The sequence below is a fragment of the Macrotis lagotis genome, chromosome 5 (genome assembly GCF_037893015.1).
Source record: "Macrotis lagotis isolate mMagLag1 chromosome 5, bilby.v1.9.chrom.fasta, whole genome shotgun sequence".
Classification (NCBI taxonomy): Eukaryota; Metazoa; Chordata; class Mammalia; order Peramelemorphia; family Peramelidae; genus Macrotis; species Macrotis lagotis.
The window spans coordinates 154,571,932-154,599,868 of record NC_133662.1 but is presented as its reverse complement, the minus strand read 5'-3'; the positions used below and the strand labels follow the sequence as shown (position 1 = coordinate 154,599,868).

Below are 27,937 nucleotides of genomic sequence, written 5' to 3'. Positions count from 1 at the left end.
TATTAGTGTTTGTCTTGTCTCACTGCCTTTCCCAAAACAGTCATTTTCTGATTTTTATCATCTTGGTCAACTTGATGAGTATAAGGTCAGTAGTTATACTTGACATATTCACTGTTGGACTGGAAATATCCAGGATAAGAACTGGATTATAATCCTGACTGCAAGTAATTAGCTACATGGCTAATCCAGATTTCAGATTGGGAGGGTTGAGGTGCAAGAATGGGACCTTGTATTCTTTACATTAGCCATGTCAAAAGAGGTGGCCATGCAGTCCACAACACTGTCAATTATGGTCTAAACCAGATTAAAAAGTAATTAAGAAACAGATCAATAAATAAAACAAAACATAATATTACACGTTAAAATTAAATCAATATGTGGCCCACTAGTATCCTTATGAATAGGTTAGTGGTTCCTGTTTCTATTTGAGTTTGACACCACTACTCTTTTTTTTTTATTCAGCTCATTGTCTGATGATGAAGATTTAAGTCTACTGGAATATTACTTGTGAAAGTTTGCTTTTTTCCCTTATAATATTCTTATCATTAATACTTCACATGTGTAGATTAGTTTCAGAAAAATTTCATCCAAGAGGAAAATCAGACATGCAGATTAATTTTGATGTTTTCTTGATCAACTTTTTGAATGTTAATAATGTTTAAGATTCTCTTTTATCTTTTATATCTTCCCCTCATCTTCAGATATATTGACCTTGATTCCTTGAAGTCCTCTCAAATGCATTGCCTCCATCATGAATCTCTCTCAGAGTAACTGTTATCTTCATCAGTTTCATTTCTATTTCCTCTAAAATCACGAGTTTTTGATACTGTATTTTCAGAATTTATTTTGAAATTGTCTGCAAATCCATCTCATTAGATGCAAAAGGCTCCAATAGATAAAACACTGAGTCAAACACTTTGAGTGAAAATTAACCTGTTTAATGTTACTATATCATAATTTTCGAATCATAGGAAAATTGAGTTTTTAAAAATTCAGATAAAAAATAAACTTAACCATCTTTATTCTTTGTTTTGCCATGATATCCTTTAAGAATTTAATGATAACCTGTGCTTTCTCACTGATATTGTCTTTGAACTCCTAGGAAGTGAAGAAAACTGGTGAAACATTACTGACATGAGACAATGACAGAATCTTCCTGTATATAAAGTTAAGAGTTGAGAAGCTATTTTTGTTGGCACCCTCCAATCTCTATGACTTCCACATCCCATGTATAATTCTCTTGTTGCCTTGGTTGGCAATAAAAGTTAAGCATATTCTTCATTAAATCTCATTGAATATACAGTTTTGCATATGGACTTTTTTTCTTTCTGAGCATGGTTGTTAAATTTACCACAAAATCATTTATTGAGATTTATATTTGTTAATATACATAAAAATGAAAAAGGGTAGGATAATTTGATTATTTCTCCTCTTCATTTTAAGAAAAATCCTATTGATTGAGAAAATGACAATAATCTAAATGCCAGAGTTCAACTGTAGTGGTAAAAAGAAGTTTGTGAAAAAAGTGCTAAATCTTTTTCATCCTTCCATCTTCATTCTTAAATGCTCTTAGGATGTCTTTTTCCTGATACTGTCTCTCATTATTTTATGAGGCAGTGCTGAACATAATCTTCCACTATCCATTTCTAAGATTTTATAATCTAGTTTTTATTTGTTAGACTTTTCTTTAATATTATCTTTCTACTTCCACTATCCATTTCTTTTTTTTTATTTTAGGTTTTTTTGCAAGGCAAATGGGGTTAAGTGGCTTGCCCAAGGCTACACAGCTAGGTAATTTTATTAAGTGTCTGAGACTAGATTTGAACCCAGGTACTCCTGACTCCAAGGCTGGTGCTTTATCCACTATGCCACCCAGCCGCCCCCCACTATCCATTTCTAAGATTTTACAATCTAGTTTTTATTTGTTAGACTTTTAATATATCTTTCTACTAAATAAGGTCAAATATTTGCTTCACTGAGCTTCAAATTCTTATGTCTTTATTATGATGATTGATTTATATTTGAATGAAGCTATTATAATTCAAGTCAATGTTCTTTCGTTGACTTTGGAGTTGTTGCCACTGAAAATCATCTTTTACTCATTTTATTCTTTCTTTTAGCTTTGAATTAACTGCAATCTTTGTCCTAACAAGTAAGTTTGCTGAGTGGAAACAGTCGATTCAGGACTGGCTTTCCTATCAGTTAAGAAGTCTTTTCTTATCTGTTAAAATTTAAAATTTAGATTTCATTTTTAGGGATACTATTTTGTACTTTCTACCTAAACAATCATTTTCTTGTTGTATTCATGATATAGAGACAAGAGGCTTCTTTCTGTGTAGTCTCCATGTTTTTATTCTCTTCCATTCTTTATTAGTGAAACTACCTGATAATGAAATGAATTGTTTAATTTGAAGTATCTTGGTTTTATCACATATAGCTCTAATCATCTGACCACTGCCACAGGTGTTGATGCTACAATTATTTCATAAAGGAATTTTTCTAAGTACTCACTCAAGAATACTATAAAATCATCCATGAAATATTTCCTGTTGGCTCTGGATTATGATAAAGTCAACTCTGCTAATTTCTTTATCTGCTTCTTGTAGAATCTGTGGGCTATCCTTCTGGTTGGTTGCAACTTGCTACTTTTTTTTTGAAATTGCTTACAGCAAAAATATAAATAATGATTTGATTCAGTTCTTCCAATTTACTCACATTTATAATACCAAAATCTAGGTTAATTTTATATGTCTTTTTTTCACCACTTCTATTATTATTTACTAGAGAAACAGAAGGTTAGTACATAGGACAGAAAACCACTTCATATTTTTCTTTGTTTTGAATAATATAAAGAAAAAACTATAAGAATAGAACACAAACTTAATACATTATGTAAGGAAAACTTAAAGAGGATAACTTGTTCAAGAATTCTTACAGGAGAGGAGTACAGCCAAGCTGATGAGGTAAAGGAAGAACTTGCCTAAGGTCTCCCCCAAAGCACTACAAATACCTTTAAATAATGACTAACCAAATTTTGGAGTAGCAGAACCCACAAAAAGACTGAATGAAACAATGTTCCAGTCTAAGACAATTTGGAAGATCAGGTAGGAAGGGTCTGTGGCACTGTAAGAGAGGAGTGAAGAGCAAGGGCCAAAGAAGTCTTCAAAAGACAATAAATTATTAACAAACATGAAAGACGACTCCAAATCATTACTAATAGAAATGAAAATCAAATTAATCTGAGATTTTACCTCTTTTTAAATGACCTGGAAGTGGTTAGAGTCCTGGGCCTGGAGTCTGGAAGTTACATTTTCCTGCCTTCAAATCTGGTTCCAGACACTTATTAGATATTGGACATGGTATAAATTATGTAACCCTGCTTGCCTTAGTTTCTCATTTATTAAATGAGTCGGCGAAGGAAATAGAAAACTACTCTAGCCTCTTTGCTAAGAAAATCCCAAATCAAGACATAAACAATTGGACAAAATTGAAATGACTTAAAAAACAAGAACAGTGAATTGGCAAAAATGATAAAAGATGGAAATGGTTGATTTTGGGGGGGCTGTGGGAAGAAAGGTACAGTAGTGCAATTGTGTGGAGCTGTGAATTAGTATAACTATCTTAGAAAGCAATTTGGACTTATGTAAATAAAGTGACTAAAAGATTTGACTTCTGACCCAAAGATTCCACTATTAATTGTATATTCTATAGAGGTCATTAATAAGAAACCCCCACTTAAATAAAAAATATTCATAGCAGTACTTTCTGTGAAAGGTTTTATAATCATAGTAGATGTCCACTGATTGGGAGTTCCTGAACAAATTAGGCCATATGAATGTCATAGAATATTGCTGTGCCAAAAGGAAAGAGAAACATGGAAAAACTTGAACTCATAAATAGTAAACAATGTACACAATGACTACAAAATCTAAATAGAAAGAATAATCACCATAAGAGAATGTTACAAAATTATAAAGAACAAGTGTGGCTTCAAAGAAAGCATTTCCCTCCCCATCTTCTGCAGGGACAGGAGGTACACAGGTATGGTTTACTATAGATATTTCCTGACTTGTAAAAATGTATTTGCTGATCATTTTTTTCTTCCAACTCTTCCTGACATTATTCCCTTTATCTATTTATCTATTTATTTATTTATGGTAATTATTAAGTGTCTGAGATGGGATTTGAACCCAGGTACTCCTGACTCCAGGGCCGGTGCTTTATCCACTGCGCCACCTAGCCACCCCTGTTATTTCCTTTAAAAATATCCTTTATTAAGTGGGATGAATCTCTGAGAGGCAAATGGAGAGAAATTTAGGTGATATAAACAAATTTATCCATTTATCAGTCACTCAGTATTTATTAAGCTCCTTTTATGGGTGAGGTATAGCCTGCCTGTCTCTGTCTCTTACAAAAGGTGGGATTTTATATATTTGAATGAGGCCAGGCAGGAGAGATGAATGAGACTTCTAGGCATGGTGGACAAGAGATAAAAATGTTCAGTTGGAAGATGGGATGTCTAATGTGAGGAACTTTGAGGAAGTAAGTCTCAAAGGATTATACAGTACATTGAGTAAGATATAAGGAGACTAGAAAGTTAGAAAGGAGTCATTGTAGAGGACTTTAAAAGCTAAATAGAAGATGATACATTTGAGCCTTGAGACAACAGGAAGTCACTGGAGTTGACTGAATGGGAATGGGGTGAGGTTCTATAGTTAAATAAGTGCTTTGGAAAGATCAATTTGACAGTTGTCTTTTACCTTTATTTGTTGTCCTATTGCTGCTTTTATTCTTACTTATATGCTAGCTACTGAACAGGGCTAAAGAAAATCGTGAAACATGGTTGCATTTTTACTTGATCTCCCACATACTCTCCCTCTTCATCTCTCTTTGAAAAAGAAAAAAAAGAATATTTCTCTCTCTCTTCCTTCAAATTTCTGCTAAAATTCTATTATCTCCCTAAATGTCTTTGATGTTATTTTCAATGCATCTTCTCTGTGTTTACACATATGTAATACATAGAGTATAGGTTTTGCAGTCCAGAAGATGAGTTCAAATTTGACCCTGACTTTTAGCTATCTGAACTTGAACAAATCATTTAACCTTTGCTTCAGTTTCTTCAGTTGTACAATGGTAATAATAATAAGTTTTTACTTTCTATGGTTGTGTGAGGATCAAATGAGATAATAGTTCACTCCAAAGTGCTTCCTTTGCACAAGGCTTAGTATGTAGTAAATAAATACCATATAAATATTAGCTACTATATATGATATGTATGTGTATAAATCTTTAGATTAGTGTGGACTGAATGGATTAGATTAGTGTGGATCTGAAGGAAGCCAGGAAATATGGGAGAGGAGGATGAGGGGGAGGGAGTGACAATCAGTGAAAATGTCTGGAGTCTGGAGATGGAGTAGCTTGAGCAGATGACAACCAGGAAGACAGGGGGTTTGGATTGAAGAACATGTGAGGTTAAAAAGGTGCAAGAATTAGTGAGAAAAGCATGTCTCTTTAATCATGGCTTTCTTCTGTTTCTTATTTCTTCAATCTTATTCTGCCAATTCTTCCATATTTTCTATCTTCTGTACAAAAAAGATAAGCCTTTTATAGATCTTGTTAGTGTTCCTCCCTAAGGTAAACTAACTAAATTTGAATCTTTTGCTTTTCTCAGTCTTGTAGTTAACTGTTCAGTGGTTACATTTTAGGTTTCAAAGATTTTTTTCTCTCTCTAGCAATAACTGCATTTGGAGAAGTTCAGGAAATTGAAAGAATTAAGATTTTAAAAGAATGTCAGGGGCAGATATGTTTTTACTATATTATGTTTTATTTTAATATATTTACACTAGAAAGGATAAAACAATTTGCTATAATAGTATTAGTCCTCAGAACTAGGGTTGTTGTTTTATAAGTATTCTCGTTAAAAAAATCATCTTTGTATTCAAAGAAAGCAGGGAAATAGAATTGATTCAATCCTGTTTAATAAATTCTGCATTTTGGTTTCCAATATTTTCATATATTTTGTTGTAATTATAAAAAATGGAAAAATATGGTTTCCTGTACTATTTCATGTCAATAATATGGGATGGTTATTATGCTGACAATTCCTTATTCTTTCAAAATTGTTTACCTTTCTCCTAGGAATTCTTCTCCTAGTTCTATTTATTTCACTGTGTGAATGTGTGTGTATGAAACTCAGTTCAGATACAAAGTTTCTTTCAAATCATCATCATCCCTTTCTTTATTTCTTATAGAACAATCATAATTGTTTATTCATTCTTTAATTTATGGGCATCTCATCAGATCACCAATTTGCCACCTCTCAAAAATTTAAATAGCTTTGTATAATTTTCTAGTTTATTTTATCTTAATCTGCCCTCTCTCTCTCTCACACTCCCCTACTTCTTTTATCCACTTTCTCCCATTTCTTTGTTGAACTATATTTCCAGAACCAATTCTATATGTGGATGAGTGTATTCTTCTTTCCTTTAACCAGTTCAGATGAGAATAAAGTTGAAGTGTCAGTTACTCTTCCCTCTCCTTTCTTCCATAAATATCTACTTATATACAGTAATTCTATGAAATAATTTTCCTAACTTTCCATTCTCTCGTCTTTCCATTCTTCTCTTACAAACAAGTATAACAGAACCACTCCTAGGCCTTTTCTAATTAGACTCCCTCTATGAGCCCTAATAATAAAGTTCAAAGGATACCGATGTGTCATTTTCTTACTTTAGAATGTAAACAATTTATCAGTTTTAGTTTTATTATTTTTTATTCATGTTTACCTTTTTATGTTTCTCTAAATTCCTGTGGTGAGATTTCAAAATTTCTACATCGTCATTTCTACATAGTTTTGGAGATCCTCTATTTCATTAAATATCCATTTTTCCCTCCAGCATTCTACTCAAGTTTTGCTGGGGAAGTTATTACTGGCTGTAAGCCCAGGTATATCCTTTGCCTTCTAGAATACTAAATTCCAAGTTCTCTCCTTCTTTATGAAGGTGACTGCTAAATAGATTATTCTGACTATGGTTTCTTAGTAACCAAATTCTTTCTATAGGTTGCTTGTAGTGATTCTTTTCTTTGTCCTGGAAGCTCTAAATTTTGGCTATGAAGCTCCTAGGAGCTTTCACTTTGGGGACTTTTAGGAGTTAAATGGTGCACTATTTCTTTTTCTATATTCCTGATTCTAGGAGATCTGGGTAATTTTCTTTGAAAACTTCTTGAAATATGATGTCTCAGCTTTTTTTTTTCCTGGTCAGGGAGTTCATATAACACAATAACCCTCATTTTTTTTTAAATCCTCATTCTGTTTTCCAGGTCAGGTTTTTCGTTTTTGTTTTTGCTATATCTTACATTTTCTGTTATTTTTTCATCTTTTTAATTCTGCTTTAATATTTCTTGTTTTCTCATAGACTCACCAACTACTGATTGATCTAATTTTCAGGGAGTTTTGCAGCTTGAGTTGCAATGTTTTGGATCTCTTGTGCCAAGCTGTTAAATCTATTTCTCTTTCATAGATTTCATTTCTTTTTCAGTTTTTTTCCCTTGTATTTTCATTTAATTTAAAACTTCATTCTTTTGTTCTAAGAAAACCAGGCAGTTTGGAGTCCTTTCTCACTAACCACCTCTAAGGGTCTGTTCTAGTTGTCATGGATAAAATTCAGAGTATTCCAAACAGTCTAGTGTGATTTCAAGATACTAAAACTTAAAATTTAAAAGAGGGCTATCTAAACTATTAGAGTTTAAAATTGCATTAAGATTGTGGGACATCCTCTAATATGGAGACATGCGTGTTTCTTTTGAGTAAAGTCATATTTTTAGGAAATATGGTATAAAGAACATGACCCTAACAAAAACAAAGGAACCATATATGATTTAAGGCTTTTAAAACTTTTTTTGGTATTATAATTCATCAATTCAAACAGCTGAATAGAAACAAATAGTCAATTTCAAGACACATTTACAGAAGTTTTCTTCTGCTATTCTTAAAAATGTTAAGTAATTTTTTTATTTTCAAAAATTAACTTTTTTAAAGCAATGTTTTACCAATACCCTCAAATTAACTCAAAAATGGATTTCTAACCTGAATACAAAAGGCTGTATGATTTTTTACACTAAATAAAAATGAGAGAAAGTACATTTACAGCAATGGTTAGGAGAAGTCTTAACCAAATGACAAACTGAGGTTATAAGACAAAATGAACAATTGCAATTACATAAAAGTCTTCCTTTGGAGGAAAAATATTTGTATATATCTGCTATACAAGGTTTACACGGGAATATTACAAGTATCTAATATAACAGTCTAAGAATGTGTAAAGGACATGAACAAAGAAAATTCTAAAGAACAATTACAAGTTATAAATGGAAACATTCTCCAAATCACTAGTAAAAGAAAAATTAATTTAAAACAACTCTGGCAAACATGACCAAAAAAAAAAGGAACTATGGATGTGGGAAGACTGGTATGTTAATACACCACACTAAACAAGGGTAAAGTTGTGATTTTGTTCATCTCTATTGGGTACCAATTTGGAACTATGCAAGGAGGAAAAAAATCTGCCAAAATCCTGTAATCCTGCCCTTGGGCACATAGCTCAGGAGATTAGATGACCCATTAAAACAGAAATATTCATAGCAGCATTATTTATGGTAGTAAAGACCCCTGAACAAAGTAGGTGCTCATTGACTGAAGAATGGCTAGAAAAACTAAGGTGTATGAATACTATTATTGCAGTTAATCTTGATATATCAAGGACAGCAAGTCTAGAAGAGAGGTAGTAGCCTTGATGGTGATTAATTAGTTCTATTTTGACTTACAGAATAAGATACTTTGAGGATACAAAATTCAATATCTAAGATGCAGTAAGTGATGAGTGACTGCAGCTAAAAAGAGATTAGGATTGGACTTTAATCATCTTCATTATAATCACAAATAAAGGTACTATAAAGTGAAAAGAGAAGAGATCCCAGAACAAGGCAGGGGTGGAGGGGAAGCTGATACTGCGGAGATAGGGTAAGGAGGAATGCAGAGAAAGAAGCAGAATAGATCAAATCACAAAAAAATGAGAGAAGAGAATATCTACAAGGACAAGAGAATCAAGGATCAAGTAGATAGGGGTGACAAGCAGGAAGTCAAGGGGAATTAAAATTAAGGAAAAATCAGTTTGGGGCAATTAAAAGATTACTGGAACTAAGGAGAGGGCAGCTTCAGTTGAATGATAAGGTCAAGGAGTCAGACTACAGAAGGTTTAGAAGAGAGTAAGGAGAAAAAGTGGAGGAAATGAATATACACAGCTAAGAAAGGGAGGTAAGATAAGGGATAATAGCTAGCAGGAGTGACTGAAAAAGATGGGAAAGATAATTACATAGAGTTACTTAGCAAGAAGCAGAATCAATACATAAGGAGTAATTGAAAGTAAGAGATTGATAGGGGAGGAATTTTCTGTAGAAAAAAGGAAAGGATAGGAATCAAGAGTACAATAGATATATTTGCCTTGGCAAGGGGAAGGGCCACCTTCTCATCTGAGATGAGAGAGGGAATACATAATGTAGGAAAATGTCAAGATGATGTGAGATGAGGAAGAGAGGACAAGTTCAGGTGAGATGAGGAGGAGAGACAAGTTCAGGTTCAAAATACTAAGTGACCTGATCTAATACTGGTGATTCTTATTTTGAATACTTTAATGAGACAATCATAAAGGATGTCCCCAAAGTTATAGTGCAGTTTTAAACTTTAGTAATTTAAATCCACTCAAGGTTTTTTGATACACCCTTGAATACTCCTTTAAACTTTCAGATCCAAGGTGGGATAGCTAGGCAGCACAGTGGATAGAGCACTGTCCCAAATCCAACCCCAGAGACTTCATAATTACCTAGCTGTGTGACCTTGGGCAAGTCACTTAAGCCCACTGCCTTGCAAAAAAACAAAAAAAACAGACCCCCACTTCCAGTACTTCTCCCCCAAATGAAATAAATTTTTTGGCACCATTGCTTCCATGAAATCCAGACACTTGCCCCCTTTCCTACTAACTCAGTAAGCATTTACATATTCAATCCTATAAAAGAATATTATAACAATATGTATTAGATTAGATCTTATCAATTGTTCCATATATGCTACCTGTATTTCAATATTTATTAGTGGGTCAGTCTCTTCTAACTTATTAATATAATATAGTCTAAGGGCCAGGACCTTATTTTTCTGATGAATTTTACCTCAATTGTATAATTATTGAGTGATGGAAGCTCTTTAATAAACATTTCCTGAAGACCTTAGAATGAACAATTTTCAAGTTGGTTATAGTGGATAAACCCCTTCTTTATTAGTTTTGTTAAAAACAGAACAAGAAAAATAGATGAGGAAAGAGATTAATAAAGGTCATGTGACCTAATGATGATTATGTGTAAACTACAAAGTTTTTAAGAGTTCTTTACCTTTCTAGGCTTACTGCAAACTTTTCCTTTTCAAGCTTTTAAGCATTATCTCCAAAAATTACTAATGATATCTTAAATGCTAAATCCAATGGCCTTATCTCAATTCTCATTTTCCTTAATTTCTCTGGGACTTCTGACACTATAGATAAAGCTCACCTCTTTCATAATCTCTTCTCTAGGGGTTTTTGGGACATGTCTCTTCTAGTTTTCCTTTTACCTTATCTGACAGCTCCTTCTCAGTAGCCCCTGCTGTATCTTCAGTCAGATCATGCCCTCTTATATGTCTCTTGGGTTCTGTTCCAAATCATCTTCTCTTCTCCCCCTATATTGCTTTACTTGGTTATCTCATCAGCTTCCTGTAGCTTCTCTCTGACAGTAGCTTCTCTCTACTGTTAATTATCAAATCTACCTTTTCTGCTTCAACTTCTCTGCTGATCTCCAATCTTGTATTTCCAACTGCCTTTCAGAAATCTCAAACTGGATGCCCAGTGATATCTTAAGCTCAATAGCCAAAACAGAACTCACTATTGTCCTCTTTCCTTGACTTCTCCTTTTATGGGAGAGGACAACAGGATCATCCCAGCCCTTCAGCTCTACAATCACAATCTTTACCCATTATCTCTCACCCCTCCACCCTTCTACCTAATCTACTGCCAAGGTTGTCAGTTTCACCTTTACAACATCTCTCCACTATGCCTCCTTTTCACTTCTGCCACATGCCAAGTCTCATATAGATTCACAGGCACCATTACTCCCACCAATGCTTTTTCCTATGTAGCAGACCCAATCTTCTAGAGGTGGGGTTCTTAACTTGCGACTCATGAATTAAATTTTTTATAGCTGTATTTCAATGCTTTTCTTTGTAATCCTTTGCATTTCATGTATTAAAAAAAAAATTCTGAGAAGGCATTCAAAATGCCAAAGGAGTCCATGACACAGAAAAAGATTAAGAGACCCTACCTAAGCATCTATAATGATCAAGCAATCAATCAACATGGGGAATCATGATTCTCTTTATCATCTGACACCTGGACCACTATAATCACCTGCTGATGGATCAGTCTACCTCATGCCTCTCCCCACCCCAATCCATCGTCCCAATTAGCCACCAAAGTGGTTTTCCAAAAGTGCAGGTCAAATCATGTCATTCCCCTAACTCAATGAACTCCTGTGGCTCCCTATCACCTCCAGGATTAAATACAGAATGTCCATTTGGCATGTAAAGCCATTCCTAAACTAGTCCCCTCCTATCTCTTCAGTCCTCTTATACTTTACTTCCTGTCATATATTTTCAATCCAGTAATATTAACTCCCTGGCTTCCTTACACAACACATTCCATCTCTGGACTTCAAGCATTTTCTTTGGCTATCCACATTCTTGAAAAACTCTCCCTCCTCCACTCTAATTATTGACCTCCCTGGGTTTCTTTAAATTCTTACTAAAATCCTACCATCTATACCAGAGGTCAGAACATCCATCCCTCAGGGTCTTTGGTCTGGTACTACCAAGGCAATCAATAAATCTGAAAGCTTTTTAGGGTGAATTAATTAAAAGTTTAGAACCAAACATAGCAGGTTAATTTCTAAGTTGATAATTTTGCATGGCCCACAAATGTTATAAATATCCAAATAGTCCTTGGCAGAAAAAAAGGTTCCCTGGATCTAAAGGAAGCCTTCCCAATCCCTATTACTTCTAGGAGTTTTCCCTCTCTTAATTATTTATTTGCTTTTTAAAATATTTGTTTATTTATTGTCTCCCCCATTAGACTGTGAGCTCCTTGATGGCAGAGACTGTTGCTTATTGGGGTAGAGAAAAGAGGCAAAAGACATTTTCTGCCATCAAAGAGTTCACAGGTAGCTTAAAAATAACCTTCAGTTTTTCATCTCTCCATGATATAGGAAAAAAACAAAACAAAAATTCTAATCATTTTTGCTAATTCCTTAGAATTCTTTGTGAATGACTTTTTCAAATGTCTGATCTTGTTCAGTTGCTTCATTTGTGTCTGATTCTTTGTGATCATCTTTGGGGATTTTTTGGCAAAGACATTAGTGGCTGGCCATTTTCTTTTCCAGCTCATTTTACAGATGAGGAAAATTGAGGCAAGGAAGGTTAAGTGACATGTCCAGGGCACAACCAAGTCAATGTCTTGAGGCTAAATTTGAATTCAGAAAGATGAATCTTTCTGACTATAGGCCTGACACTATTCATTACACTACCCTTATGTTGTTAACTATTTCCAAGTGGGAATAGTAATTTCTCCTAGTTCATCTTTTCTAATTAATCCTCTGAATAATTTCCCTCAACCTACTAAATGATAGATATAATAGGATTTATTGTTTCGGTCATCAAAACCCTAAATCAGTCCTCTTGATCCTCTGGCAAGATTCTTTGTAGAGGAAGACAAACAGATCCTTGGCTACTTGTTCTAAGAGCACTTTGTGAATCAGACTATTATAGGATTCTTTAGAATTTATTAGTGATGGTATTTGTCCTTCATTCTTAAAGAAGACCATGACATCAGGAAGGTGGTGCCATGCCATATACATAAATTGGATATGAGTGAGGGGGAGCTCTGCTAAGTCACCAGTCTCATTTTTTCTCCAGAGTCTTTTGGGTTCAGTGCCCAGATATGAATTAGGACAAGTGGAGATCAGCCTGGATGTGAGGCAATCAGGTTTAAGAGACCTGACCAAGATCACCCAAGTATGCCCAAGTATGTCTCTGAAGCCAAATTTGAACTCAGGTCCTCTTGATTTCAGGGTCAGTTCTCTATGTTGCATCATCTAGCAGCCCAAGAATTTGATAAAAGGAGATATACAGGAATCTATGTATTCACTTGTTAACAGCAGCCACACCCACTTTTCACATGCTTTTTTTGTACTTCTCTCACCCTCACAATTTTTTAATCCCATTATATTACCAGACAAACTACCAATAAAAACCTTATTCCATATGTTGTGTATCTAGGGAAAATGAGAACAGAGGTCCCTTTAAAAAAACAGATCAATCTGGTCAATTAACAACATAAAGAAGCATGTGAATTCAGGACTATCTCCTTTTGATCAAATTGGGCAATTAACATGATATATTTTAATCACTCTTTCCTCCAAAAAGTAATCATTGCTTTCTACTGACCATATAACACAGTAGAGTAAAATTTTGCCTATTTTCTGTCCCCTAACTGAACCTGAAATGGAAGATAGATTAAGTTATAATTAACTATTATTTATAATTTATCTGTAAATTATAGTCATAATATAATCACAAAAAATTATTAAGCTATAATGTAGTTATTTAGGGTTTTTTATTTAGCATATTTTTTAAAAACCTCAGAAAATTATTTAGTCCAACCCAAGAAGGTTTGTCAACATCCTTCATAAATAGTCAGCAGATTTCTCTCCTTTTAAATACTGTTTTCTATTTTTATGCCAGGCCTTATATAGAATCACAGGCACCAAACTCACATCAGTGCTTTTTCCTTTGGAGCAGACCTTCCAGAGGCAGAGTTCTTAATCTGGGACCCATGAATTAAATTTTTATAGCTATATTTCAATTTGATTTCTTTGTAATCTTTTACATTTCATTTTATGTGTTAAAAAAAATTCTGAGGAGTTTGGAATGTCAGAGGAGTCCATGACATTACAGTTAATAGTCTACAATAGTCAAACATTAAATCAACATTTATTCAACACCTATTGTATATCAGGAACTGAGTCGAACTCAAAGAGACAAAAGGCAGTCCCTGCCCTCAAAAAGCTCACAATCTAATGGAAGAGGAAACAGGCAAATAAATAAAACAAGCTATATACAAGGGCAGAGAGGTGGTTCAGTGGATAGAGTGCCTAGTCTAGAGTCAGGAAGACTCATCTTTCTGAGTTCAGACACTTACTAGCTGACTTGATTCTGGGTAAGTCACTTAACCCTGATTGTTTCAGTTTCCTCATCTGTAAAAAAAGAACAGGGAAAAGGAAATGGCAAATCGCTCAAGGAAATGAGGTTACAAAGAGTTATTGAACAAGCTATATACAAGCTTATAAATAGGAAATAATTAATAAAGAATTAAAAATAGTAACATAATTTATCAACATGGTATTAGAGATAAGAAAAACAAATCTTAAATTTCTCCTAATAGCAACCAGAAAGTCACCTAAAATTTTCATCTAATTTTAAAATTCTGAAATTATACTTAGTAACAAAAATTCTATTTTGTTTCAAAACTATATTTGGCAAATATAGCTTATATTACAGCTCTGCCCAAATGGATAACTATGATTAATAATTTGACAACTGTAAAAAAGTAAAATAGAGACTACTTTGCTAATTTGAATGATTATACAAACTCCATTTCTTTACTGTAACATTGCTGCCCCCTAGAGGATTTTCCAAGGAAATGAATAGTAAGTCAAGCTTTTAAACCTGAATAGAGCAGAAATAAATTATAACATTAAAAGGAATGTAAATCTCAGAATTACTTTTAAGGTTTTTTTCTTTCTTTCTGAAAAACAAAGGTTAAAAACTCCAATAACTCCCATGTAGGTGTGTGTGTATATATGCATACACACATACATATATATAGACATAGATATATGTATGAATGAAAACTGCTTACAAATGAAATTGTTGAGCCACTTAACATTTCTGTGCCTCAGTTTCTTTCTCTCTCTCTCTCTCTTTTGGTGAGGGAATTGGGGTTATGTGATTTGTCCAGGGTCACAATAGCTAATAAGTATCAAGTGTCTGAACAATTCTTTACTTCCAGCTCAGGTTCTAGAGAAGCATTCCCCTGTGAAGAAGACAGTCAATTCCATTAATTTTGAGACTTATCAGTTCCTACTTCTCTGATTCTCCAGGATATTTAAAATCATGTATGTTAGCGTTTGGAATTTATAAATTGACAGAATCTAGAACTATAACAGAAAACAATTTAAACTAGTTTTGCTTCATTTTCAGATGGGGGGGGAAGGACCTGGGAGGTTGTTTTGTTCAAGTTACAATGGATATAAAATACAAAGGTACTGTAAGTCAATTTCTTTAAATCCTCAAGAGTAGTCTTTCCACTAAACCCCTCTCATTTCAAACAGGTTGACAAATCATAGCATGACATGAGGTTTATACATAACAGACACATAGTGATAGATTTGGGTTGTAATCCTAAGTATGTCACTTACTACCAGTTTACCACGTTTGGAAGATGGAAGACTAACCAAACAAAACAGAAGGGACAGTAACAACAGAACCTAACAATGTTGTACAGGAGAAAGAATGGATTTGGAACCAACAGGCCATATTTATATTCTAGTTCTGCTACTTTCTACCTGTATGACCTTGAGTAAGTCATCTTTCCTTCCAGGCTTCAGTTTCCTTGTTTATAAAATAAGGAGTTTGTACTAGATGATCTCTACTATTCTTTCTAATTCTAAAATCATAAGATCAAAAAATCTATGATCATAGAATCAGCTCTCTCTCATACAGGTATTTGTATATATACATATATATATAAATGTATTAAACAGTTTACATCTGAAACTGCTGAGTCACAACTTCTCTGGGTCTCATTTCTTTTTCTTTTGAGAGGCAACTGGGTAAAGTGACTTGCCCAAGGGCACATAGCCAGTAAGTCTCAAGTCTCTAAACTGGACTTGAACACAGGTCCATGTGCCTCCATGGCTGGTACTCTGTCTACTTCACCACCTAGATGCTGCACCTCAGTTCATCTATATAAAGAGGGGAATAAGACTAGGTGTTCTTTAAGGTCCCTTCTAGTCCTAAATTTATAATCTTATATGATATAGATAAAACATTAAAAAAATTTTTAAATTGAGTTTATAGGGAATAGAAGAGGATAACAGATAACTAAACTATAAATAAATACCGACAGTCCCTAATTCATTACCTAAACATGTAAATCAGAGCTCAGAAAAGCTCAGGTTTCAGACTTAGGAGCACTAGAAAATCTTATAGCTCATATTAATACTATTTCCTCTAAAGTATGGGTCAAAGGGACTTTTATGGAATTACCCAGAAATGTAAGCACCATTTATAACATAATTTCTTTATCTTTACTCAAGGAGAGGGATTATGTCTTCTCTTCAGGTATCACAGTGGCTTAGATATAGCAGATGCTCAACACTTGCTGAACTGAAATACCTGACTTACAAACGAACTTTAGGAAATATAGTCAGCTTTTCAGCACTTAGCACAATCTCTAGCACATAAGGGCTTAATAGAGGCTTGCTGATTTGTCATCCAAAATATTTTCTGATGGAGCAACTGTTCCATCCGAATATATATGTCAGAGCTTGAAGATAAATCAGTTGAGCTGAACATGTTTCAAGATTAAGACAACAGAGCGCCAGTGATACACTGGTACCCATATAATGTTAAAATATCAAAAGAAATTTCTAAAACAATGGGTCGATTCCTCTCTCTCTCTCTCTCTCTCTCTCTCTCTTCCTGTCTCCCCCCTCTCTCCCTAAGGAATTATGACATGTATGACATAAATAGTAGCATAAGATGACAAGGTATATGATTGAGATGAAAGAACAAATGTCAAAGGATCAAGCAATAATAATTTATTAACGATATATTATATTAAAAGTACTGTAAGCCCTTGGGAGATACAAAGACAAGAGTGAAACATTTCTTGCCCTCAATAAGTTGCAATTTGATTAGAGTAACTTATAAATGTAAAGACATATACAGTATGTATACAAAATAAAAATTATTTTGTTGGAATAATAAGCAGTTGGGGGTGGGGTAGCAAGAATGGTTTCATGTAAAAGGTAGTTGAGTCACAAAAGAAATTAGGAATTCTAATTAGGTAGACATATGGGTGTGCATTCTGGGCACTAGGGACAACCAGTGCAAGGGCATTAAAATGGGAGATAAAGTGCATGTGTGAGGGAAGGTATGAAAGGTAGTACTGCATAATAAAGTTGACAAGTTTAGGTTGTAAAGTGCTCTAAATGTGATACTTCATATTTGCTTCCATGGGAGTGATAAGAAACCATTAAGAGTGTAATGAGTAGAGAAGCAAAATTATTAGGTCTGAACTTTAGATCATTTTGGAAGCTATGTGGAGGATAGATTGAAGTAGAGACACTTAAAGTAAGCTTACCATATAAGCTATTAAAATAGTCTGGGCATAAAGTTATGAGTGTCTCAACTAGGGTGGTAACTTTGTGAATGGAGAGAAGGTAATGTGGGAATATAAATGATATAGAACTAACAGAATATGTAAGGTGAGAGTAGAAGATAGCTTGTGAGTCCCAGTGACTGGAAAGAGGCAATATCCTCCAACAGTAATAAGGGAGTTCAGAGAAGTAGTGCCTTTAGGTAGGAAAAAGAATGATTTCTGTTTTAGACATGTTGAATTTGGGCTCTGGAGACACTTGTATAGAACTGGGAGTCACCTGCATATAATTGATTACTAAAACCCAAGGGAGCTTGTTGATGTCACCAAATGAGAGTAAAAAATGGAAGGGGCTAAGATAGAGCTTTGTGTTACATTAACACGATTTGGGTGATCTGACAAGAAAAATGAAAAGAAGCAGTCATATATAGAAGGAGAACTGGGTGTACTACAAAACTCCAGAAAATTTGCTCAAAATATCTAGGAGGTAATGATTAACAATGCTAAATGCTAAATGCTAAAGAAGGATATAAATAAGAAGGATGAAGATTGGGAAAAAAAACAACTTAACTTGGAACTAAGAGATCACTTTTTGGACAATACAGTTTTATTTGAGTGAAGTTAAAAGGCAGATGACATGAGGATTAGAGAATAGAGGAAATAGAAAAGAAGAATTTACTGAGAAAAGTGAGGGAAATTTAGGAGGGTAACCTGACAGGATGGTAGAATTCAATGAAGAATTTTTTTTTAAATGGGAAAGACTCAGACATATCTGAATGCAGCAGGGAAAGGATTAATGTATAGGGAGAGAATAAAGAAAGTTTCTGACAATAGACTGAAATTTTGTTATGTGGGGTGTCAGAAGAGTCTTTGGAATCAACTTGGAAGCAGTTGTTTAGCTCTCCATTCTTTCAGATTCCTAGAAAAATGCTTAACTGGATTTAGTTGCTGTAAAAATAACACAAAAATACATTCATTTAAAATTAGTCCTTATCATATATACTTATCACACAGCACAAAACTTATGAGAGGTATTATTAAATCTGTCCCTTTTACTTTATAATTAAGGAGCTAGGCTAGATGACTCTTATGATCCCTCCTTTCAGCTTTAATAGTCTATGAGAATGCCTGAATCAGATTAAGTTTAAGGTTTTTTTTAATTTTTTTTAGGTTTTTTTTTTTGCAAGGCAAATGGGGTTAAGTGGCTTGCCCAAGGCCACACAGCTAGGTAATTACTAAGTGTCTGAGGCTGGATTTGAACTCAGGTACTCCTGACTCCAGGGCCAGTGCTCTATCCACTGCACTACTTAGCTGCCCCTAAGTTTTATTTTAATGCCACATAAAAGTCTGTTCATGTATGTTCAGTTCTCAAAATCTGTTTTTTATGTAGCATAAGAATCTCTACACTATACACTTTTCTATACTCACAATTTACAAATTAAAAGGAATTGGGAAATTTTCTTGAGATATAGAAAAGCATTATATTTTAAGAAAGTGTTTCATTGACTGCTGGTGTAAAGTCAAGCAGAAATACATAATAAAGACAGAGTATGTGCAGTATGATGATTATATTATTTTTAAAAATTAAATTCAAATAAAGAATAAAAGTCTCGTTTATCACTTTTAACGGCTTTTAATAAAAGATAATTTTCAATGTGTTCACATTTACTAAGTCATCATCCCTGAATATCTTGCCATCGATTCTGTTACTTCACAATCTGGACTACAGATCATACCTCCCTTACAAGGTAAATTAATTCACTAAGTTTGGAACTATGCCATTGTATAGAGCTTGACTGGCCAGTGAGTACAAACTTGTATGAAGGCCTACATATAATGGCATACAGAACATGCTTTACATTTATACATCTCGGATATTTTGGGATATCTTGCCAGCTAGCTTGCTAAAACTTTGTTAAAGATCAAAAGCCAAAAATCAGTACATCTGAATACCATCAAGGCTGAGTGATGCCACCGTTTTCCATTAATAGGTTGAAAGCTTAAGAAAGGCAAAAGTACAAAACAGAAACAAAGTAGGAAGAGAAAAATAAACAAATGATGAATGCAAAGAAAAAACAAATATTCCAGGAACTTTGAAAAGTCTTTTTCATTTTTTATTAATATGCTTTTTTCATTATTATTTAAGCAGTGATGCTGAGAAGGCATGCTCACCAAAAAGCAATTTTTTTGGACCATTTTTTGAAGACACCAACAATTCCTTATAAACTGCAAGGTCCTGAACATATTCTAGTTAGTCAATAAGCATTTATCAAGTACTTACTATGTACCAGAAACTGCCCTAAGAACCAAGAATACAAATATACACAGAAAGAATAAGACATTGACTTGGGTGTACTCTTTAAATGAGGTTCTTGGAGGGGCCATTCAGTAAGAAGTAATGATGACAGAGGTGAATTCTCGGGCTGAAAATGAAGAAGTTTCTGGGGCATGGTAATCAATATAAGGGGCATAGTCTATTCTATTTAAGGATGATAATGAGTTGTTTGTGGTTACTTTAAATGACATCTGCCTAACAATCCTGACAACAAAAAACAGAAGGATGAAGACCACTTATTGCTCACATTACAAGATAAACAATGGGTTAATGTATCAGCACACAGATTCTGGACAGACACTTCAGATATCTGACCCAAAATGAAATTGAGAAATTGTACAACACTTTCTTTTGTTATTGTTGCTGTTGTTTGTTTTTGCAAGGCAACGGGGTTAAGTGACTTGCCCAAGGTCACACAGCTAGGTAATTATTAAGTGTCTAAGGTTGGATTCGAACTCAAGTCCCCTGACTCCAGGGTCAGTGCTCTGTGTACTGTGGCACCTAGCTGCTCCACACAACACTTTCAATGATGTGAATGAAACTATTCTCCAACATTAAACCCTTATGTTTTTAGCAGAAATAGTTGATGATTCTATATTGCTGTGAAGGAAGAATCATTACAACTTTTGCAGAGTCAAAATTATTTGTGACCTAAAGGGCATTGGAAAGACGTATGATATGTATAGGTAGGATGCAAAATATTGACAACAATCATTTATACACAAGAAAGGGTATAAAGGACATCATCAAAGAAATATATTATTGGAAGGGGAGCACATTGGCCATGAAATGAGAAACAAAAACATGTTTCACTAATACTCGTGAAATGTAAAAAGATTTATATAGAAAGGCCTCCATATTTTCCTCCAAAAATGTAGGTCCTCTATGAAAAGTTTATAGGAAGATATTTACAACAAGATATTTTCGACATAAGATGAGGTTGTGTAAAGTATCAAAGATCTAGTCAATTAATGAAATGAAAGGTCACTTGAAAAGGGAAATAGATTTCAGGGGCAAAAATAGGAAATTATTTTAACAAATCTGGATTGAAGTTATAAAGCCCTTGAAACTGCTGCTGCTTACAAAAATGGAAGAAAATTATTTCAAAAACAGTGTGAAGAAAATCTATTTAGTATGGTGAAAATAAACAATAAAGATATTAAACTGAATAATCAAACCAAGGATTTAAACTTAGAGGACTGAGGAAATGGTTGTAACATTAATAAAAATAGGGAAAATAAAAAAACAAAGTTGTTCTGTGTGGGAGGGAGAAGGAACAAGGTACTGTTTTTAGTCAAAATGAAGTTCAGGTGAAAGGCAATGAAATAAAGAGAGGCAGTGTGACAATGTAGGGGAAACAATTTGGGAGGGTGACAGAGATGCAGGCAATAGAGTATTAAATTTGTAGATAAAAGACTTATGTTCAGATCCTGCCTCTCTTTCACATTGTACCGTGTAACTTTGGTAAATCATTTCACATCTCTTGGGCTCAGTTTCCACATCTATGAAAAATAAGGCATGGATGTGGTTTCCAAGGTTCAATTCAAGTTTAAGACTGTGATCTTTAACCCAAAGGCAATAATCAGTCAGCAAGAAGCTAAGGGAAATAAACATAAAGTCCTAAATCCCTTTCCTGTAAGAGTTAATCCAAATGGTGAGATAAGACCTATATACATTGATAAGTAACTGAATGAGAAATGCTAGATGAGTGGTATGAATAACTGCTACTACCAGAATTCAGAGTAAAAAGGAATTTATTGTAGGATGAAATGGTAAGGAAAAATCTTAGAGCAGAGGTAATACTTGAATATGTTCCTAAAGAACGTATAGGAAGGAATAAGGAAGAACATTTGCAAAACCAGGAACATTATGAACAAAAATGTAGGGATGAGTAAACCAAGTCAACTCAACAAATATGCATTAAGACCTGTAAGCAAAGTACAGTATACAAGGTTCTAGGAAGAAGATACATACACACACACACACACACACAACCCCCCCAAAAATACTATGTGATATACAAAATGTTTTTATAAGGTTTAAGGTTTAAGGGAAGGAAGATCTTTTTTGACTAGTGGAAGGTTCAATGAAGGCTTCATGAATGAGGTTAACAGGATTTGGGTTCTAAAAGAATGAGTACAAGAAATTAATAAGTGGGGAAGAGAAGGGAAGAGGGAATGGCACAAAGAGAATTTCAGTCATAGTGAAGGGCATCAGCAAGAAAAGTTCAAAGACAAAAAAATGCAAGAAAAGTTCAAAGACAAAAAAATGCAAGAAATGTTCAAGGAGTAAAGGGCAGTCCAGGCTGACAAAAATACAAAATAAATGAGAAAGTTAGAAAGGCAGTATAGAGTCACATAGCAGAGGGCCTTCAGTGCCAAGCAAAGACATTTAAACATCACTCATTAGGCAATAGGAATATACTAAAAATTTTTGGGCAGAGAAGATGGAAGAAAGGAAAGAGGAAAAGTAAAACTGGTTATGATTAAAAGGGCAGAGTGTAGAGTCAAAAAAAGACTTGTTAGGTAATTATTACAATTGTCCAAATGTAGGGATAAGGCAATAGTAAAATAAAAAAGAAAGAGAGGCAGCTGTGAAAGATATTGCAGAATTAAAGTCAAAAGACATTAGGAAGGGGCAGCTAGGTGGCACAGTGGATAGAGCACCAACCCTGGAGTCAGGAGTACCTGGTTCAAATCTGGCCTCAGACACTTAATAATCATCTAGCTGTGTGGCCTTGGGCAAGCCACTTAACCCCATTGCCTTGCAAAAGAAAAAAAAGACATTAGGAATACATTAGAAATTAAAGAAGAGAGAGAAGGAAGAATCAAAAGCTAACACCAGAGTTTCAAACATAGGAGAGACAGGATGGAAAAGGAAATAAGCATTTATTAAATAGGCACTGCATGTACACTTTAGAAATATTATCTCATTTGATCCTCACAACAACTCTGGAAAGTGCTATTTTGATCCTCATTTTACAGGTGGGGAAACTGAGACAGACTGATCAAGTGACTTGTTCAGGTTAACAAAGCTTGTAACTGTCTGAAGCTGGATCTGAACTCAGGTCTTCTTGATTCTAGTCCAGCATTTTATATACTATACCATTTACCTGCCTCTAATGAATAAATGATATTTATTCTGATGAGTGAATGTTGGCCCTACTGACAGAAAAATGAAGTCAAATAAAGAGGCAGTTTTTAAGGAAAAGATATAACCATAAGGCATGGTAACATATTAAGTATTGAAGATGCTGATCTTGAATATGAAAGTGAAGTTAGAAATAGAGACATATAACACTAGAACTAGAACTGGAATTAGACCTGTAAGGGATCCAAGAAGCCATCTATTCCAAACACTTTCTTTTACATGCAGGTAAAGAGACCCAAGGAGGATGGAAATGACTTGTCTAAAGTCACAAAGAGAGTAACTCTCAGAGGTTGGATTCTGAAATCAGGTAATCTAGTCCAGCTACAGTTCACATGTGAAAAGATAAGGGCCTACAAAGGAGGTGATGGTGGTGTCACATAAGAGGAGAACTATGTTTGAGACTTTGCAGAGGAGAAATCAACAGGCCCTGACCTGTTGTCATTAGAGTGTCATTATCAACTACTCACTATTCCTTATCCCTCCCTTCAACCTGAGGGCCTGGGCCCTCCACAGCAATACAGAAGTTTGGAGGGGCAAGCGAGGTTTGGGGGAGAAATAATGCATTCTTCGGTTATGCTGAGTTTAAGATGTCTCCGGTACATGAAGTTCAAGAAGTCTGAAAGTCAGTTGGAGATGTTAAGACTGCAGGTCAGCAGAGAAGTCAGGGAAGGATAGGCACATTTGAGAATTATTAGCACACAGATAATTAAATCCAAGGAAGTTGATGAGATCACCAACTGAAGTAATACAGAGAAAAAAGAGAAGAGGGTCCAAAGATACAGTGCTATGGGACATTAAGATTAGTGGGCATGACTTGGAGCAGGTTCCAGCAAAGGAGATGGAAACAGAGAAGTCTTATAGACAGGAGAAGAATCAAGAGAGAATAGTATCACAAAGACCTAGGAAAAAACTAAACATCAAAGAGAGGAAGCTGGAGGAGATATCAAAATGTTTATAGTCAGTGGGGAAGGAGCAAGTAAACAGTGACTGAAGATAACATTTTCCCTTCAGTCCTCCTATCAATAATGTCAAAAGGTTGCAAAGGTCAAAAAATGAGTGAGAAAATGGGAATAGGTCATTGAATTTGACAGATAAGGATGATTTGGAAACTTTGGAGAGAATAATTTTAGTGGAATAATGAGGCCAAAAATTTAAACATAAAGGATAAAGGAGTTTAGAAGATCACTTAAAATCTCCCTTTAGGAAATTAGGATAAACATAAGAATAATGCAAGGGGCTTAACCATACATTTTTTTTTCTTTAAGTTTTTGCAAGGCAAAGGGGTTAAGTGGCTTGCCCAAGGCCACACAGCTAGGTAATTATTAAGTGTCTGAGGCCAGATTTGAACTCAGGTACTCCTGACTCCAGGGCTGGTGCTCTATCCATTGGGCCACCTAACTGCCTCTAACCAAACCTTTTAAAGGGAGTTGGAGGAGCTAAGAGGGAGATAGATGGTTGATACTCTGTCCTTAAAGTTGCTTAAGTTAAGTTCATTTTAAAAGGTTATACACCTATAATAGGACACTACTTGCATCATGACACATGACTCCATAATTTTTTCCTTTGCAGCTTTTATAGTCAGTCAATAGATTAAATAACAACTCTACTTCCTCCTGTTTCAGTTTTCCTATGAATGGGATGCAGTCAAGAAAATGTAAAAATCTAACGAAGATTTTGTTAAATCATTGATCAAATGAACATCTGAGTATCTATGCCAGTTTAGTGTTTTTTTCCAGTTCATAAAATTTTTCTTGTTTAAGTTAATAATACACTCAAGTTTATCACCTTTGCCAGAAAAAAGCAGATCGTATAAAATTCTTATTGTCCGTAAAACGTCTCCCTTTTAATTTTACAGTGCGGACACGTTCAAAAAAAACACCTTTGAACTAATTACAGGAGTTGTCTCATTCACTGTAATTTTTCTAAATTAATCAATCTAATTTTTTTTTTTTTGGAAAGGCAAATGGGGTTAAGAGGCTTGCCCAAAGGCCACACAGCTAGGTCATTATTAAGTGTGTGAGATCGCATTTGAACTAGCTGCCTAGTTGCCACCTAGCTGCCCCCTCAATATAATCTTTATGTAAACTTTCAACAATGTATTTTGCGAAGATTAGCTGTATTTGGGTCAACCGAGTAGTAAGTGAGCATCATCAACGTGAATTATCCACAAGTTGTGGATTATTTGCTGTCAAATTTTAAACTGTTGGGTTTAATAACAGGTTGAACAGATTTATATCTGATTTACACACGTATATACAAATGATTATACACGTGTATGTTTCTATGTGTACACACACACATATATAAACCATATATGTTTCTCGTTTGCAGAAATGCCCAAAGAGAGAACTAGGGGAAGGGTACCGTGTTTACAAACATCTACGGAGGTGGTTAGATAAGGAAGAGGTGGTAAGTAGCGCCGGTGGGGGCGGGGCGGGCTGCTCGCACCGGGGGTGCCATTTATCCTGGACGGGCAGTCTAGCGAGAGGGCGGCGTGCCCGGCTCCGGAGCACCTAACAGAGGCGAGAGGGACTCACAGTAGTAGGCCACCACGGGGTCCCGCTTGTCATGCTCCTGCGCTGTCCTTAGATGATGCTGGAGGCTCTTAAACTGCGGGGGCAGTGGGGGTAAAGGGGCCAGGGCGGCCATCTCTCTGCCCGGCAAAGCCGCTTCCTTCCTCACACTCACACACAAAACCACCTTCGTCCCCGGCAACTTCCGCTTCCGCCTGAAAGGTCGCACGAACGAGAGCGTCGGCAGACGTGCGCGCTCACGCGGGGGCACGCCCGCGGAAGCCAGGGAAGCCCCGCTCTTGGAGTATTTGAATGCGAGATGAGAAGGAGGGAGCGAGAATGCGCACGCACACACACGTACACGCGCAAACGCGCCTCTGAAGAGCGCGCCTAAAGGAGGCGTGGCTTCTTGGGTTGACAGCTGCTGAACCCGGGAGTCCCTTAGTTGGATTGTTAAGGGAGGTCAAAGGGGAATGGTCAAGGTCAAGTTGGAAGTATCACTAATTGTTCTGACACCTTCAGTCATACATATTTCCCTCTCCCCAGCCACTGTGTTTATTTTGAATGTATTTTGAATTTATCTATGCCCTTCGTGATATTTCCACTTCTCAGTAAAATGTAATTCCTTGAGGACATGTTTGCTTACTTTCTTTACATCCACAATGCTTTTGTCATGTCCCTGATGCCTAGTAAACATTTAAACTATTTGGCTCAACAGTCATCCCCCCCCCTTTAATCCTCCCCCCTTGCCCACCCCCCTCACCCTCTTAATTTTTGTTAGATTGTTTTTTTTTTGCAAGGCAATGGGGTTAAGTGGCTTACCCAAGGCCACACAGCTAGGTCATTATTAAGTGTCTGAGGCCGGATTTGAACTCAGGTCCTCCTGACTCCAGCCCCCTCCTCACCCTCTTAATTTTTGACAATAACAGCAGAAGGCTCGCTAAGACCTTTTTGAACTTTATGTTCAGTTCCTATGCCAAATGACAAACTATACTGAAAATACAATTGATAAAATGCCTTTCAGAGAGAGAGAGAGACTACCCCCGCCATTAGCAAATATTTATTAATCACACTGTGCTAGATTTTTCACACCTCAAAACTGATAGTTTAAAACAAAAATTTTGTTTCTCTTTGTAGATGTTCTTCGTGACTTCAACAAACATACTTGTTTTTTTTAAGTGTCTGAGGTCAGATTTGAACTCAGGTGCTCCTGATTCCACGGCTGATTCTCTACCCACTGCACCACCCAGCTGTCTCAACAAATATACTTCTGGGAGTACCTTTTATATTTAAGGCACTTGGAAGAAAGTAGAGATGACTAAAATTCCATCACTATTATCAGTAAGACTATATTAGAGTAGGGAGTAAATAGAACAGCTACATAAATGATTGTAACCCGAAAGGCAAAAATGTGATAAATGTAAACTGCTGTGGAGTTTCTGGGGAGAGAAGGGAGAAAAAAAATTAAAGCTATAAAGTCTTTGGGGAGTTTTTTGGTCATTTTCAGTCATGTCTTCTTGACTCCATTTGGGGTGTTCTTGGCAAAGATACTGGAAAGGTTTTACATTTTCTTCTGCAGCTCATTTTACAGATGAGGCAAATGAGGTTAAGTGAGTTGCCCGTGGTCATACAATATCTGAGGTCAAATGTGAACTCAGGAAGATGAGTCTTTCTGACTTCAGGCTTGGTACTCTATCCACTGGTCCTAGGCTTGGGGAGTTTAAAGGAGAGAAAATAAATACTTCCAAATTAGGAATTCCAAGAAGATGGCATTAGATAGGAGGCTTAATGGATTGCAAAGACTTTGACTTAGAGATGTCAGGGAGGACATTTCTGGTGAAAGTGATAGCTTGATCAAAAGACTCAGAAAAACCAGAAAGCATGGGGGGCATGTTTGAGTAATAGCAACTAATCCACTTTAGAATGAAATGTGTGTAAAGGAGAATTGTGGAATTTGGGGCCACAGTCAGATCCTAGAGAGTCTTTTATACCAGGGAAAGGTATTTGGATGCGATCTACTAATTTTTTGAAATTTTTTTAGATTGTGAGGTGACATGATAGCGGAGTTTTGGGGAGATTAATCTGCTGTATAAGATGCCCTGGAGGACAAAACACTGACTATGAGAACACTGATTAGAAGATTACTGCCCTTGTGGCTATTAATCAATCTCTGTATCATGTTTGGAAGGAAACCCTTGAAACCCAGTGATTATCATTGTAAGTAAACTTTAGTATAGATAAAAACTTAGAAAATGAGGACTGTATGGGCTCAGTGCATAAAGCACTGGACTTAGGAATGATAAAATCACAGATAAAGATCTGGAAGGGACTCCAGAGGCCATCTAGTCCAATCCTTCCCCAATGCA

At 35.4% G+C, this 27,937-nt stretch overlaps 1 protein-coding gene across 4 annotated transcripts in view; it reads right to left on the bottom strand.

Annotated features, from left to right (window-relative positions):
• Positions 1-25,791, bottom strand: part of VTA1 (vesicle trafficking 1) — a 114,800-nt gene extending 89,009 nt beyond the window's left edge. Inside the window, exons 1-3 of one of the 4 annotated variants that reach the window (XM_074187709.1) lie at positions 25,596-25,649; positions 15,051-15,224; positions 14,331-14,385 (exon numbers count right to left, since the gene is read on the bottom strand). In XM_074187709.1, coding sequence (XP_074043810.1) covers positions 14,331-14,385; positions 15,051-15,077 — 82 coding nt within the window. In that variant the 5' untranslated portion in view covers positions 15,078-15,224; positions 25,596-25,649. Of the gene's footprint in view, positions 1-6,785; positions 7,962-14,330; positions 14,386-15,050; positions 15,225-25,595 lie in introns of those variants that run through there. The other 3 variants (XM_074187711.1, XM_074187708.1, XM_074187710.1) reach the window with 3 other exon arrangements.
• Positions 25,792-27,937: the final 2,146 nt, after the last annotated feature.